Genomic DNA, 14,862 nt, shown 5'->3' with positions numbered 1-14,862 from the left:
GAGGGTTCTACCATTCACTGTATATTCCCTACCTGCATTAGCCCTTCCAAAATGCATTACCTCACATTTGTCCAGGTTAAACTCCATCTGCCATCTCTCCGCCCAAGTCTCCAGACAATCTAAATCCTGCTGTATCCTCAGACAGTCCTCATCGCTATCCGCAATTCCACCAACCTTTGTGTCGTCTGCAAACTTACTAATCAGACCAGTTACATTTTCCTCCAAATCATTTATATATACTACAAAGAGCAAAGGTCCCAGCACTGATCCCTGTGGAACACCACTGGTCACAGCCCTCCAATTAGAAAAGCATCCCTCCATTGCTACCCTCTGCCTTCTATGGCCTAGCCAGTTCTGTATCCACCTTGCCAGTTCACCCCTGATCCCGTGTGACTTCACCTTTTGTACTAGTCTACCATGAGGGACCTTGTCAAAGGCCTTACTGAAGTCCATATAGACAACATCTACTGCCCTACCTGCATCAATCATCTTAGTGACCTCCTCGAAAACTCTATCAAGTTAGTGAGACACGACCTCCCCTTCACAAAACCGTGCTGCCTCTCACTAATACGTCCATTTGCTTCCAAATGGGAGTAGATCCTGTCTCGAAGAATTCTCTCTAGTAATTTCCCTACCACTGAAGTAAGGCTCACCGGCCTGTAGTTCCCGGGATTATCCCTGCCACCCTTCTTAAACAGAGGAACAACATTGGCTATTCTCCAGTCCTCCGGGACATCCCCTGAAGACAGCGAGGATCCAAAGATTTCTGTCAAGGCCTCAGCAATTTCCTCTCCAGCCTCCTTCAGTATTCTGGGGTAGATCCCATCTGGCCCTGGGGACTTATCTACCTTAATATTTTTTAAGACACCCAACACCTCGTCTTTTTGGATCACAATGTGACCCAGGCTATCTACACCCCCTTCTCCAGACTCAACATCTACCAATTCCTTCTCTTTGGTGAATACTGATGCAAAGTATTCATTTAGTACCTCGCCCATTTCCTCTGGCTCCACACATAGATTCCCTTGCCTATCCTTCAGTGGGCCAACCCTTTCCCTGGCTACCCTCTTGCTTTTTATGTAAGTGTAAAAAGCCTTGGGATTTTCCTTAACCCTATTTGCCAATGACTTTTCATGACCCCTTCTAGCCCTCCTGACTCCTTGCTTAAGTTCCTTCCTACTTTCCTTATATGCCACACAGGCTTCGTCTGTTCCCAGCCTTTTAGCCCTGACAAATGCCTCCTTTTTCTTTTTGACGAGGCCTACAATATCACTCGTCATCCAAGGTTCCCGAAAATTGCCGTATTTATCTTTCTTCCTCACAGGAACATGCCTGTCCTGTATTCCTTTCAACTGACACTTGAAAGCCTCCCACATGTCAGATGTTGATTTGCCCTCAAACATCCGCCCCCAATCTATGTTCTTCAGTTCCCGCCTAATATTGTTATAATTAGCCTTCCCCCAATTTAGCACATTCATCCTCGGACCACTCTTATCCTTGTCCACCAGTACTTTAAAACTTACTGAATTGTGGTCACTGTTACCGAAATGCTCCCCTACTGAAACATCTACCACCTGGCTGGGCTCATTCCCCAATACCAGGTCCAGTACCGCCCCTTCCCTAGTTGGACTGTTTACATATTGTTTTATGTACAGGGAAATTATGTAACAGGGAACCAAAGACCAGGTAGCCTGACGTCGGTCGTCAGGAAAATTCTCGAATCCATTATCAAAGATTTTACAGCAGAGCACTTAAGAAAATAATAGCAGGATTGGACAGAGTCAACATGGATTTATGAAAGGGAAATCACGCCTGCCAAATCTACTGGAATTCTTCGAGGACGTAACTAGTAGAGTTGATGAGGGGGTGCCAGTGGATGTGGGTTATTTGGACTTTCAGAGGCTTTAACAAATTAGAGATTAGTGTGTAAAATTAAAGCGCATGGGGTTAGGACTAGTGTATTGAGATGGATAGAAAACTAGTTGGCAGACAGAATAGGAATTAACGGGCCTTTTTCCAAATGGCAGGCAGTGACTAGTGGGGTACCGCAGCGATCAGTGTTGGGACCCCAGCTATTCACAATACATATTAATGATTTAGATGAGGGAATGAAATGTAACATCTCCAAATTTGCAGATGACACAAAGTTAGGTGGGAGGGTCAGCTGTGAGGAGGATGTAGAGATCCTTCAGTGTGGTTTGGACACGTTGAGTGAGTGGGTATATGAATGGCAAATGCAGTATAATTTGGATAAATGTGAAGTTATCCACTTTGGTAGCAAAAACAGGAAGGCAGACTATTATCTGAATGGCAATAAATTAGGAGAGGGGAATGTGCTTAGAGACCTGGGTATCCTCACACACCAGTCACTGAAGATAAGCATGCACGGGCAGCAGGCAGTAAAGAAGGCAAATGTTATGTTGGCCTTCATAGCGAGAGGATTTGAGTACAGAAGCAGTGATGTCTTGCTGCAATTATACAGGGCCTTGGTGAGGCCATACCTGGAATATTGTGTGCAGTTTTGATCTCTTTACCTGAGGAAGGACGTTCTTGCTCTAGAGGAAAGCAGCAAAGGTTTACCAGACTTATTCCTGGGATGGCAGGATGGATGTATGAGGAGAGATTGAGTCAGTTAGGATTGTATTCACTGGAGTTCAGAAGAATGAGAGGGGATCTCATAGAAACCTATAAAAGTCTAACAGGACTAGACAGGGTAGTTGCAAAAAGGTGCTGGTATCCAGTACCAGGGGCCACTCTGAGGATACAGGGTAGTCCATTTGGGACAGAGATGAAGAGAAATGTTTTCACCCAGGGAGGGCGAACTTGTGGAATTCATTACCACTGGAAGTAGTTGAGGCCAAAACATTGTTGAAGCAGTTACATAGAGCACTTGGGGCGAAGGGGATCAAAGGATATGGGGAGAAGGCGGGATTAGGCTATTGAGTTTGACGATCATAATGAATGGCGGAGCAGGCTCGAAGGGCCAAATGCCCTCCACCTGCTCCTATTTCTATGTTTCTATTGATGCCCTTTCATAACCTGAAACATTAACTGTCTCTGGGCTACCATTTAGAAGCTGATGGGAGATCCCGAGAGTCCCAGGATATGATGGTAGGGGCCTCCTTGGAGAAAGAAGGTCTTGGTAGCAGCCTCCTCATGTTTCAGCAATACTCTTCTGAACCTTTATGGCCGCTTGCTTCCTCTTCAGATGCCTGCAGAAGAATTCCCAATCCAGCACCATTGAGATTTTTCATTGTTGTTGAGAGCAATGCTACCAGGAATGATCAAGCCTTCAGAATGAAACTTACCCAGGAAAATTAACAGAGGATGGGAAGATCCAGAGTGGCAAGCAGAAATCCCACAGGAATCCCACTCTGAAGAGAAAAATCCCAGTGCATGTCTCCCATTGTATTAACTTGTGTTTTTACGGAATTGTTTTTTTCTCCAGGTCACCAAGAAGGATGAAGGAGTTTATAAAGCAGTAGTGGCGGATGAAAGGGGACAAGATTCTAGTGTTCTTGAGATGCTCAATCAAGGTATAAAGATTTTGAAATTAAAATTCTGAAATTTTCAGAGACAAAGCAACACTTTCTCAAAGGCAACCAGAAATGGGCAACAGGTGCTGGTCTTGCCAGTGACACACACATCCTGTGGAAAAAATAAAAAACACTGTCTCATTATTGTTTTGTGCTTTAACTCTGAACGAGTGCAGCTAACTGATATGAATTTGGAGCAGGAGTAGGCCAGTTGGCCCTTCGAGCCTGATCTGCCATTTAGCAAAATCATGGCTGATCTGATTTTAACACCAACTCCACATTCCTGTCTACTCCCGATAACCTTTCACCCTCCCCCCCCCCCATGATTATCAATGATTCTATATACCTCTGCCTTTCAAAATATTTGAAGACTTTCCCTCCACCGCCTTTTGAGGAGACGAGTTCCAAAGGCTCTCAAACCTCTGAGAGAAAAAAATAAATTCTTCATCTCGGTTTAAAATGGGAATTTTAAACAGTGACGTCCTAGTTCTAGATTCTCCCACAAGAGGAAAAATCCTCTTCACATCCACTCTATCAATATCCCTCAGGATCTTATGTTTCAATCAAGTCTCCTTTACTCTTCTAAACTTCAGTGGATACAATCGAGACGGTCTAACCTTTCCTCATGACTCAGCCCAACCATTCCAGGTATTAATCAGGAAAGCTTCCCTGACCTACTTCCAATACATTTAGAACCTTCCTTAAATAAGGAGACTAAAACTGCATTTCGCCCTCCATTGACCGCACTCCATAATGCAAACCATTTTCATCTGATGAAGGAGCAGTGCTCCGAAAGCTTGTGATTTCAAATAAACCTGTTGGACTTTAACGTGGTGTTGTGAGACTTCTTACTGTCTTTCTTCAACCCACCCTCTGCTGGTAGCAACAAGGTTTAATCTAACAAAGTTCCCTTTCCCATGGATATCTTTTCTGGACCCAATAGTTATGTTTAACTTCAGCAGGAGAATAGTTGGTTCTTTGAATCAAGTTTCCTGTGGTTTGGCAGATAAATTTCAGTTCTCTTCCCAGCTGCGGTCCTTTTGTTAGCTGATCTGACTTCCTCAGTCAGAGAGAGAGATATACCAGCAATAAAATGTCAGCTGTTGGTTGCTTCTGTTACTGTGTAACACACCTTTGGTGTGAAACTCACAGCTGCTTATCCTCACAAAGACACATAGACAAAGACTGGCGTAGCACTTTCAGATAGTTTTTAAACCCTTCTGTGTATATTCCAAGATAAAACTGGAATCCACTAGTCCGCCTGGGCATTACACCAGGATCTTTTGAGATGAGATAGTCAATATGTCCATTTGTCTTTACCTTAAATGGTTATCCGTCTTTGGATGCTTTTACAAGTATTTTGTCTGGAAACAGGGAGGGGTTCCATTGTTCCTTAGAGAAACACCCTGCAGCCATTCCTGTCAGTGACTGTACATTCACGGCATTTTTAGGGTTTGTGTCCTTTAAGAACAAATAACAGAGTACAGCACAGGAACAGGCCCTTTGGCCCTCCAAGCCTGCGCCGATCATGATGCCTGATGAAGCACAAATCTTCTACACTTCCGGAGTCCATATCCCTCTATTCCTATCCTATTCGTGTATTTGTCAAGATGCCTCTTAAACAACGCTGTCGTATCTGCTCCCATCACCTCCCCCGGCAGTGGGTTCCAGGCATGCAACACGCTCTGTGTAAAAAAAATTGCCTCGCACATCTCCTCTAAAATTGGCTTGGATCTATGTCCCCTAGCAATTGAATTTTCCACCCTGGAAAAAATCTTCTGACTATCCATTCTGTCCATGCCACTCATAATTTTGTAAACTTCTATCAGGTTGCCCCTCATCCTCTGTAATTCCAGTGAAAACAATCCGAGTTTATCCAACCTCTCCTCATCGCTAATATCCTCCAGACCAGGCAACATCCTGCTAAACCTCTTCTAGACCCTCTCCAAAGGAGCTTTTCACAGTAACTTCATTTGAAGCCTACTTGTGACAATAAGTGATTTTCATTTAATTTCATTTCATTTCATCCTTCTGGTAGTGTGATGTCCAGAATTGTACGCAATATTCCAAGTGTGGCCTAATTAAGGTTCAGTGAAGCAGCAGCATGACTTGCCAATTTTTATACTCAATGTCCCTGCCGTATGCCTTCTTGACTACCTTCTCCACCTGCGTTACCATTTTCAATGATCTGTGGACCTGTACTCCCAGATCTCTGCCTGTCAATACTCCCAAGGGTTTTGCCATTTATTGTATACCTCCCACCTGTCTTAGACCTTCCAAAATGCAGAACTGCATTAGTCCGGATTAAACTCCATCTGCCATTTCTCCGCCCAATTCTTCAACCGATCTATATCCTGCTGTATCCTCTGACAATCCTCATCGCTATCCACAGCTCCACCAACCTTTGTGTCATCCGCAAACTTACTAATCAGACCAGTTACATTTTCCTTCAAATCATTTATATATACTACAAATAGCAACGATCCCAGCACTGATCCCTGTGGAACACCACTAGTCACAGCCCTCCAATCAGAAAAGCACCCTTCCATTGATACTCTCTGCCTTCTATGACCTAGCCAGTTCAGTTCATCTTGCCAGCTCACCTCTGATCCTGAGTGACTTCACCTTTTGCACCAGTCTGCCATGAGCGACCTTGTCAACATCCACTGCCCTTCCTTCATCAATCATCTTTGCCACTTCCTCATAAAACTCAATCAAGTTAGTGAGATACATCCTTCCCTTCACAAAACAATGCTGCTTCTTGCTAATAAGTCCATTTTTTTCCAAATCAGAGTAAATCCTGTCTCGATGAATCCTCTTCAATAATTTACCTCCCACTGCCGTAAGGCTCACCAGCCTATAATTTCCTGGATTATCCTTGCTACCCTTCTTAAACAAAGGAACAACATTGGCTATTCTCCAGTCCTCTGGGACTTCACCTGTAGCCAATGATGATACAAAAATTTCTGACAAGGCCCCAACAATATCCTCCCTTGCCTCCCTCAGTATTCTGGGGTGGCACATTAGCACAGGGGTTAGCACAGTTGCTTCACAGCTCCAGGGTCCCAGGTTCGATTCCCGGCTTCACCGTATATGCGGAGTCTGCACGTTCTCCCCGTGTCTGCGTGGGTTTCTGCCGGGTGCTCCGGTTTCCTCCCACAGTCCAAAGATCTGCAGGTTAGGTGGATTTGTCATGCTAAATTGCCCTTAATGTCCAAAAAGGTTAGGCGGGGTTATTGGGTTGCGAGGATAGGGTGGAGGTGTGGGTTTAGGTGGGAGGATCTTTCCAAGGGCCGGTGCAGACTCGATGGGCCAAATAGCCTCCTTCTGCACTGTAAATTATATAATTCTATGATCCCATCAAGCCCTGGGACTTATATACCTTAATGTTTACAAGACGCCCAACACCTTTTTGATATCAACATGACCCAGAGTATCTTCCCCAGACTCATCATCCACCAAGTCCTTCTCTTTGGTGAATACCGATGCAATGTACTCAGTTAGTACCTTGTCCGTTTCCTCTGGCTCAACACACAGATTTCCTCCACTGACCTTGAGTGGGCCAAACCTCTCCCTGACTACCATCTTTCGCTTTACATACTTATGAAAGGCCTTGGGATTCTCCTTAATCCTGTTTGTGAAGGACTTTTCATGACCCTTTTTAACCCTCCTGACTCCTTGCTGAAGTTCCTTCCTACTTTCTTAATATTCCTCAAGGGCTTTGTCTGTTCCCAACCTTCTAGCCCTTATGAATGCTGTCTTTTTCTTTTTGACGAGGCTCGCAATATTCCTCGTTATCCAAGGTTCCCGAAACTTGCCATGCTTATCCTTCATCCACACAGGAACATGCCGATCCCGAATTCTTATCAACTGATGTTAAAAAGACTCCTACATGTCAGATGTTTATTTACCGTCAAACAGCCACCCCAATCTAAATTCTTCAGTTCCTGCCTAATGTTCTTCTAATTAGACTTCCAAAAAAAAACTCAGGTCTTTTGTAAAGTTCAATATTTGGTTGTAATTCCATGTTTTGTATCTCCATCATCATAACAGTACGCATAAAAGCTGTGGTAATAACGTGTGTTGTGCTCAAATGTATTTTTTAATTCATCAATGGGATGATGGTGTCACTGGCAACATCAGCATTTACAGACCATCTTCAATTGCCCCTGAGAAGCTGCTGCTGAGTTGAATCACTCCATGAGGTGTAGCTTCACCCACAGTACAATTAGCGAGGGAGTTACAGACTTTTGACACAGCGATAGTGAAAAACGGCGATATATTTCCAAGTCAGGATTTGTGGCTTGGAGGGGAACTTGCAGATGGTAATGTTTCTGCTGTGCTTGTCTTTCTATGGTAGAGGTTGTTGAACGAGCCATGGTGAGTCGCTACAGCAGGACCTCCTACACCTGTATGTTGTGACCCACCCAGTGCAATCGTCAGCCAACATTTTGGTTGCAAGGTTCGAGGCAGCAATGGTCACCATGGAGCTGCAAAGGAATGTTAACAGTTCCAGACCCCTTTAGATGCTTAAAAAATGTTTTAATGGTGGGCGTGGCCTTACGTACTGAGCATTGAAGGCTGATTCCTGTTCCAAAAAGGCAGTGAAAAAGTGTGTGCTTTTTATCGAAAAACTTTATAGTTCAAATAGTCCCCCATCCTTGATCTCACCATCCCTTCCCCACGCTCACAACTCTCCAGCCCCCCCTCACAGCTCACTCCTCACTTCCTTCCCTCTCGCTTCTCTCCAACCCCACTCACAGCTCACTCCTCGTTCCCCCACTCTCACAGCTCTCCAACCCCCCTCACAGCTCACTCCTCGTTCCCCCACTCTCACAGCCCTCCAACCCCCCTCACAGCTCACTCCTCATTCCCCACTCTCACAGCTCTCCAAGCCACCTCACTCTACAACTCATCAGCACAACCCTTGCTCTCCCAGCTCTCTCCCCACCTAACAGCCTAACCCTGCTCTCATTGAGTTTTGTGAGGTGTCAGGGTGACTTTTTCTTGCAAATAAGTCAAACTATGTTGAACTATTCATTTGAGTAAGTTACTCAATTAAAATGTATAATTCTACATATGGAAAATTCTATAGTCTACAGTGGAAAATTATTACAGTTAATTTCTATTAAACGCAGAATGCATTTATAAAGCGTAAAATATAACTGCTTAATAAAAAATAAAGAATATGAGATAGAATAGTGTTTTGTAAGTACACCTAAACTCCAAATAAATGGTTGAATATTTTCTAATTCTCAGCTGTTTGATCCTTCCCAGTTTCCTTGCAGCAAATCTCAATAATTTGCTATTCAGGATCATTCTAAAACTGATGCTGTACATCCAACATCACAGAAAGCGCACTCCCTCTTAACTAAACAGAAAGCATTTGGTTTTAGTGAGTTGGTTTGACATTGGAATTCCTACAATGCAGAAGGAAGCCATTCAGCCCATTGAGTCTGCACCTACCTTCCAAAAGAGCACCCCACCTTAGGCCTAAACCCCCACCGTATCCCTGTCACCCCGTAACACCATCTAAACTTTGGATATTAAGGGGCATTTTCTCATGACCAATGCACCTAACCTGCATGTCGTTGAACTGTGGGAAAAAACCAGGGGCGGGATTCTCCCCTACCTGGCGGTGCGGGCCGTACTGGCGCGGAGGAGTGGCGTGAACCACTCCGGCATCGGGCCACCCGGAAGGTGCGGAATCCTCCACACCTTCAGGGGCTAGGCCAGCGGCAGCGGAGTTGGCGCCGTGCCAGCCGGAGCCGAAGGACTTGGCGCCGCGCCAACCAGTGCCAACGAGCCACCGCCAGCCGGCACGAGTTGACGCATGCGCGGGAGCGCCAGTGTGTGCTGGCGACATCCCAGTGTATGCGCAGGGGGGTTCTTCTCTGCGCCGGCCATGGCGGACTGTTACACCGCCCCCACAACCCAAAAGATGTGCAGGGTAGGTGGATTGGCCACGCTAAATTGCCCCTTAATTCGAAATAAAAAATGGATTGGGTACTCTGAATTTTAAAAAAAGAAAAAAAAAAGTATAAGGGTCCTTAGCAGGGAACGCGTGGCCGAGGTTGCACGTAGCCCTGTTTTTAACACTGGCTAGCTCCAGCCGCCGGAACTCCCCAGCGTAGCGAGAGATCAGGATGCCATTTTTAAATGACGCCTGATCTCCGAGGCACCACCCCCAGGCCGAATGCACTATGGTAGGGTCCCCAGTACCCCCCCTCCCCCCCCGACCCCGCGAACACCCAAGCAGGGCACACCCGGCTTGATCACATGCATGCAAAAAATGCAAGCTTGGCAGTGCCAACCTGGCAGTAACCATACCAACTGGAGTGCCATATGGACACCTTGGCTGGCACCTAGGTGGCACTAACAAGGTGCCGGACTGGCACAACTAGGGTGCCTAGGTGATACCAGTATTGCCTGGGCACCACCCTGCGAAAAGGGCATGCAACTGGGGGCCACCAATTCTCTGGGAGACCCTCACGGGTGCCGTTCTGTCATTTGTGGGGACCAGTGCTGATTGACACTCATCCAAGGTCTCCGAGGCAAGGAGATGAATCCCAAAGCCTCACGCACCTCGGGAATCTGCACATTAGAATGAAACTAACTGTCTCGCTCGAATATGCAAATGAGCCAAAAAATGATCCTGCCCACAATGGGTGAGATTTACATCACAACGTCTTGTAAGATCGCATTTGATCTCGCGAGGTGTTGCGATCCGGGTAGATCCCGGGAGCGGAGTCTCCCGGCTTCTATCAGCCATTCTGCATCGCGCCGAGCTGCTTTTCAGGTGCAGCGTGGCTGTTGGGTCATTCCGTGGCATTATGTCAGGGTGCTAGTGTGAAAGGGAAACAATGGAAGAGGATGACCCTACAGAGAGGTCAAGAAGGATCAATGCACTAGACTCAGTGTCAAACAGAATAGTCTAGAACTGTTTCAGTGCTCCAGGTGAAGTGTAGATCGAGAATGTCATGGTGGCACAATGTTTGGCACTGCTGCCTCACAGCACCAGGGACCCGGGTTCAAATCTAGCCTTGGGTGACTGTGTGGAGTTTGCACCGGTTTCCTCCCATGGTTTAAAGCTGTGCAGGTTAGGTGGATTGGCCATGCAAATTGCCCCTTAATGTCTAAAAAGGTTAAGTTGGTTCCGGTGTTACGGGGATAGGTTATGGGGGAATGGGCCTAGGCAGGGTGTTCTTTCAGAGGGTTGGTGCAGACCCAATGGGTCGAATGGCCTCCTTCTGAATTGTAGGGATTCTCTGATTCTGTGAAGGAAGAGGGAATAATTAGAGAGGAGGGAACAAGTTGGGTGGTGTCAGCATTTACCAGTGGTTTAAAAATGGAGGAGGGTTTGGAGAATGGCCAATAGTTACTGAGAGCAAATACTTATTAATTGTGACCACTCTGAAATACTGGAGACTGGCTGCGGGGAAAGCAGTTAACAATTACTTTGACATTTCTGAAAAAATTCTGATGATTGCAGAGCAACATTTAATAATTAATTCTTTTGAAAATATCACCATAATGGGATAAATATGATTGTATCTGCTGTATTCTCATCTGCTGTGGTGATCAGATCAGATTTGTTTCTATGTTTTCACTGTTGTGATTGCATTGTTGCAGCATTTGATGACATTCTCAAGGAAATCTGCAGAATCGGTGGTAAGTAAATTGATACAGTGACAAATTTACAATTTATTTCCTGTTTAAGCTACTGTTGCACAAACGTTTGAAAATACACATGACCTTCAAAAGTAATGTTAAGTAGTTAGCCTCATCCACTTGTTTTATAGAGTTATACATTGGGGTGGAGGGTATGTGCAAGTTCTCCAATCTCTGCCCATAACTTTGGCAACAGGTCAGCGGAAACCCCTGAGGAACAGCATAAAAAGTCATTTCCATTGTTTCTTTAGGTTTCTACATATCCCCAACTGAGGCTAGAGAGAGATATCTCCCTTAGAAATTCCAGGTGTAAGATTATCTACTGTATATTATGACCAGCCCCAGGTGAGGTTCTCCAAAAAGGTTGTGGACCCAGTCGAGACCCCTTGATTTGTCACCGTCCAGCTGGGATTCCCCAAATTGTTACAAACCGGATAAGGAGGGGTACCTAGCTCCCTGTCTTTATTCAATCCACCCTCTGCTGGTAGCAACAAAGGTTTAATCTAATAAGGCTCCATTTCCTTTGGGTATCTTTTCCTGACCCAATAGTTATGTTTATCAAGGAGCCAATTTAAACAGGCTTTCTTGAGTTAAGATAGAGTAAGTTTATTAACTACTAAAAAGGTAAGAAGAAATGGTAAAACACATGTATCTACATTCATACGGATTAGAGGTAAGAATTGAGTCCATATAAGTAAATATAAATAAATAGTCAAACAAAATAGGCCTTGAGTTGCAAGGAGTGGATGATGAAGTGTTGTGGCTGTTAAGAATTGATTTGAGTAGAGTTGACTTCTGCAAGTGAATAGTTCACTCTTCAATTCAGATGTTCTATGGTTTGGTAGAGATATTTCAGTTCTTTTTTCAGTTGCAATCCTTTCGCTGACTGTGACTTCCACAGTCAGAGAGAGAGTTTTCGATATTCCTGCAAAATACGGTTATTTCCGGGGAACTGCTTCTTTGTGCTGTTTCACACACCTTCCATGTGGAAAACCTCCAGCTGATTTTCTTCACAGCAACACACACACTCACACCTCCACACCCTACCACACACGCACATACCTCCACACACACACACACACACACACATCACAAATAAACACTCAGTGTATGGTTAGAATTGTGTCAAAGAATTTTAGTTATGGTATAATTGATGACTCAGGCAGAGCTGCTGACTTCTTTGGACCTACAGTTCAACTTTTTCGCCACTTGAACCTTTTTATATTTAATCACTAATTTTATATAGCAAAATGAAATAGATACAAAATTCCATGTGAAGGATACTGATTAGAACAGTCGATTGACATAATGTTCTTTTGCCTCTGAGATGCCTCAATGAAAGTTTCTCCTGTAATTGAAATGGGTTTGAGGGGTATCAACCCATTGCAACTCACATTCCTGGTCAGCACAATTCCTGGTCAAACCTGAACTTGTTCTCTGTTGATATTTGATTGGAATCCTGGAGCAGATTTCTCCCTCTCCCTAGCCCAAGAACATTGAGACCAATCGTACCAACTCAACAGTTATACAGAATCACGAATCACAGAATTGTTATGGTGCAGAAGGGTGCCACACTTCATCGACTCTCCAAACGCGAATCATGACTTAGTGCCATTTCCCTGCCTTTTCCCCGCACCTCCTGCACCTTGTTTCTATTCAAGTCATCATCTAATTTCCTCTTGAATGCCTCGATTAAACTTGCCTCCAGCACACGTCCAACACATTCCAGACACAAACTACTCATTGTGTGAAAAGCTTTCTTCTCACATTTGCTTCTTTTGCAAATCACTTTAAATCGGTGCCATCTTATTCTTGATCCTTTTACGAGCGGGGACAGTTTCTCCCTATTTATTCTGTCCAGCTCTCTCATAATTTTGAATTTCTCTATCAAATCTCCTCTTCGCCTTCCTCTCTCAAAGGCGAACAGCCCCAACTTCTCCAATCGGACCAGCAAAGATCAGCTCATTTCAAGGTTGCCAACTATGATAATCTGTAGCCTGAAGGAATTAGCGCATTAATTCTTTCCTCCAACTATCTTGGGGTTCATCAACACTCCAAGAGTCAAAGAGTCTTCAATAATTTAATAACTATGATACAAAAAGAAAATGAAGAAAAGCTATGTAATTTATTTAATGCTCCTGTTATATTTCTCTCAAATTGCTTGCAGCAGTGTTCGGGAGATTAAACGTTAATCCTTGGAGATCCCAGGATAATCCTGGAGGTTTAGGAACTACAGATAATTTATCATAGACCTGAGATCAGACCAAAACAAAAATTGAAAGTATTGGACAATATCTCAGCAGGTCTGACAGAATCTGTGGAGAGAGAAAGGAGCTAACATTTCGAGTCTGGATGACTCCTTATCAAAGCCATCTATACTCGAAACGTTCACTCCCTTCTCTCTCCACAGATGCTGTCAGACCTGCTGAGATTGTCCAGTATTTTCAGTTTTAGTTGCAGATTCCAGCATCTGCAGTTATTTGCTTTTATCTGAGATTAGACTATCCTGGTTTGCATGTCTCAGCATCAAACTTGATGGCTCATTCATCCGACCAGCCAACTTGCCCCGATTTGCTCAAAGGAAATGATTCAGTTCTGGATCAAAGGCCAAATGTAACACAACATTTCCTGTTATTTGATTAAATTACTGAGCACTAACTCGTGAAGCAAAACATCATATGTTGCTGACGTTAACTCTTGGCAGTTCCAATGCTGAGAAAAGCAAATTAATTATCTGATATGAAAAATGACATAACTCCTGGCTGGCTGTGAATAATCCAAGCAGTTTTGCTGCCTTCAAACCAATTTATTTCAAGGTAGTTTGAAGGATATTTTAGACAACAAATGCTATAATGTTGCAAGACCAGTTATGATTCCAATATCAGAAGTCATACAAACACATGAATGAGGAGCAGGAGTAGACCACTTAGCTCCTTGATCCTGCTCCACCATTCATTAAAATTGTGGCCTTAATCCCACATTCGTACCTACCCCCATTAACCTTTCATCCCCTTGTTTGTCAAGAAGCTATCTACCTCTACCTTAAAAATATTCAAAGACTCTGCCTCTACCACCTTTTGGGGAAGAAAGTTCCAGAGACTCAGGACCCTCTGAGAGAAAAACATTTCTCCTAATCTCTCCTAAATGAGCAACTCCATTATTTCTAAACAATAACCCTTAGTTCTAGATTCTTCCACAAGAAGAAATAAGGGGCGGGATTCTCCGATACCACGCCGGGTCGGAGAATCGCCGGGGGCTGGCGTGAATCCCGCCCCGCCGTGTCCCGAAGTCTCCGCCACCAGAGATTCGGCGGGGGCAGGAATCGCACCGCGCCAGTCGGCGGGCCCACCCCCGCCAATTCTCCGTCCCGCGATGGGCCAAATTCCCGCTGCTGGAATGCCTGTCCCGCCAGCGTGGATTAAACCACCTTTTGAATGGCGGGACAAGGCGGCACGGGCAGGCTCCGGGGTCGTGGGGTGCCCCCACGGTGGCCTGGCCCGCGATCGGGGCCCACCGATCCGCGGGCGGGCCTGTGCCGTGGGGGCACTCTTTTTCTTACGCCTTCGCCATGGTCTTCACTATGGCTGAGGCGGAAGAGACGCCCTCCCCTGCGCATGCGCGGGGATGGCGTCAGCAGCTGCTGACGCTCCCACGC

At 45.0% G+C, this 14,862-nt stretch overlaps 1 protein-coding gene across 1 annotated transcript in view; it reads left to right on the top strand.

The window, feature by feature from the left end:
* The window catches only part of LOC140411385 (myomesin-3-like), a 225,706-nt gene that overhangs the window by 183,349 nt on the left and 27,495 nt on the right, over positions 1-14,862 (top strand). Inside the window, exons 29-30 of the mRNA XM_072500502.1 lie at positions 3,449-3,536; positions 11,169-11,207. Of these exons, the coding sequence (XP_072356603.1) occupies positions 3,449-3,536; positions 11,169-11,207 (127 nt within the window). The remainder of the gene's footprint in view (positions 1-3,448; positions 3,537-11,168; positions 11,208-14,862) is intronic.

Source organism: Scyliorhinus torazame, chromosome 1 (assembly GCF_047496885.1).
Source record: "Scyliorhinus torazame isolate Kashiwa2021f chromosome 1, sScyTor2.1, whole genome shotgun sequence".
Lineage (NCBI taxonomy): Eukaryota > Metazoa > Chordata > Chondrichthyes > Carcharhiniformes > Scyliorhinidae > Scyliorhinus > Scyliorhinus torazame.
This window is presented reverse-complemented; position numbering and strand designations above follow the sequence as displayed.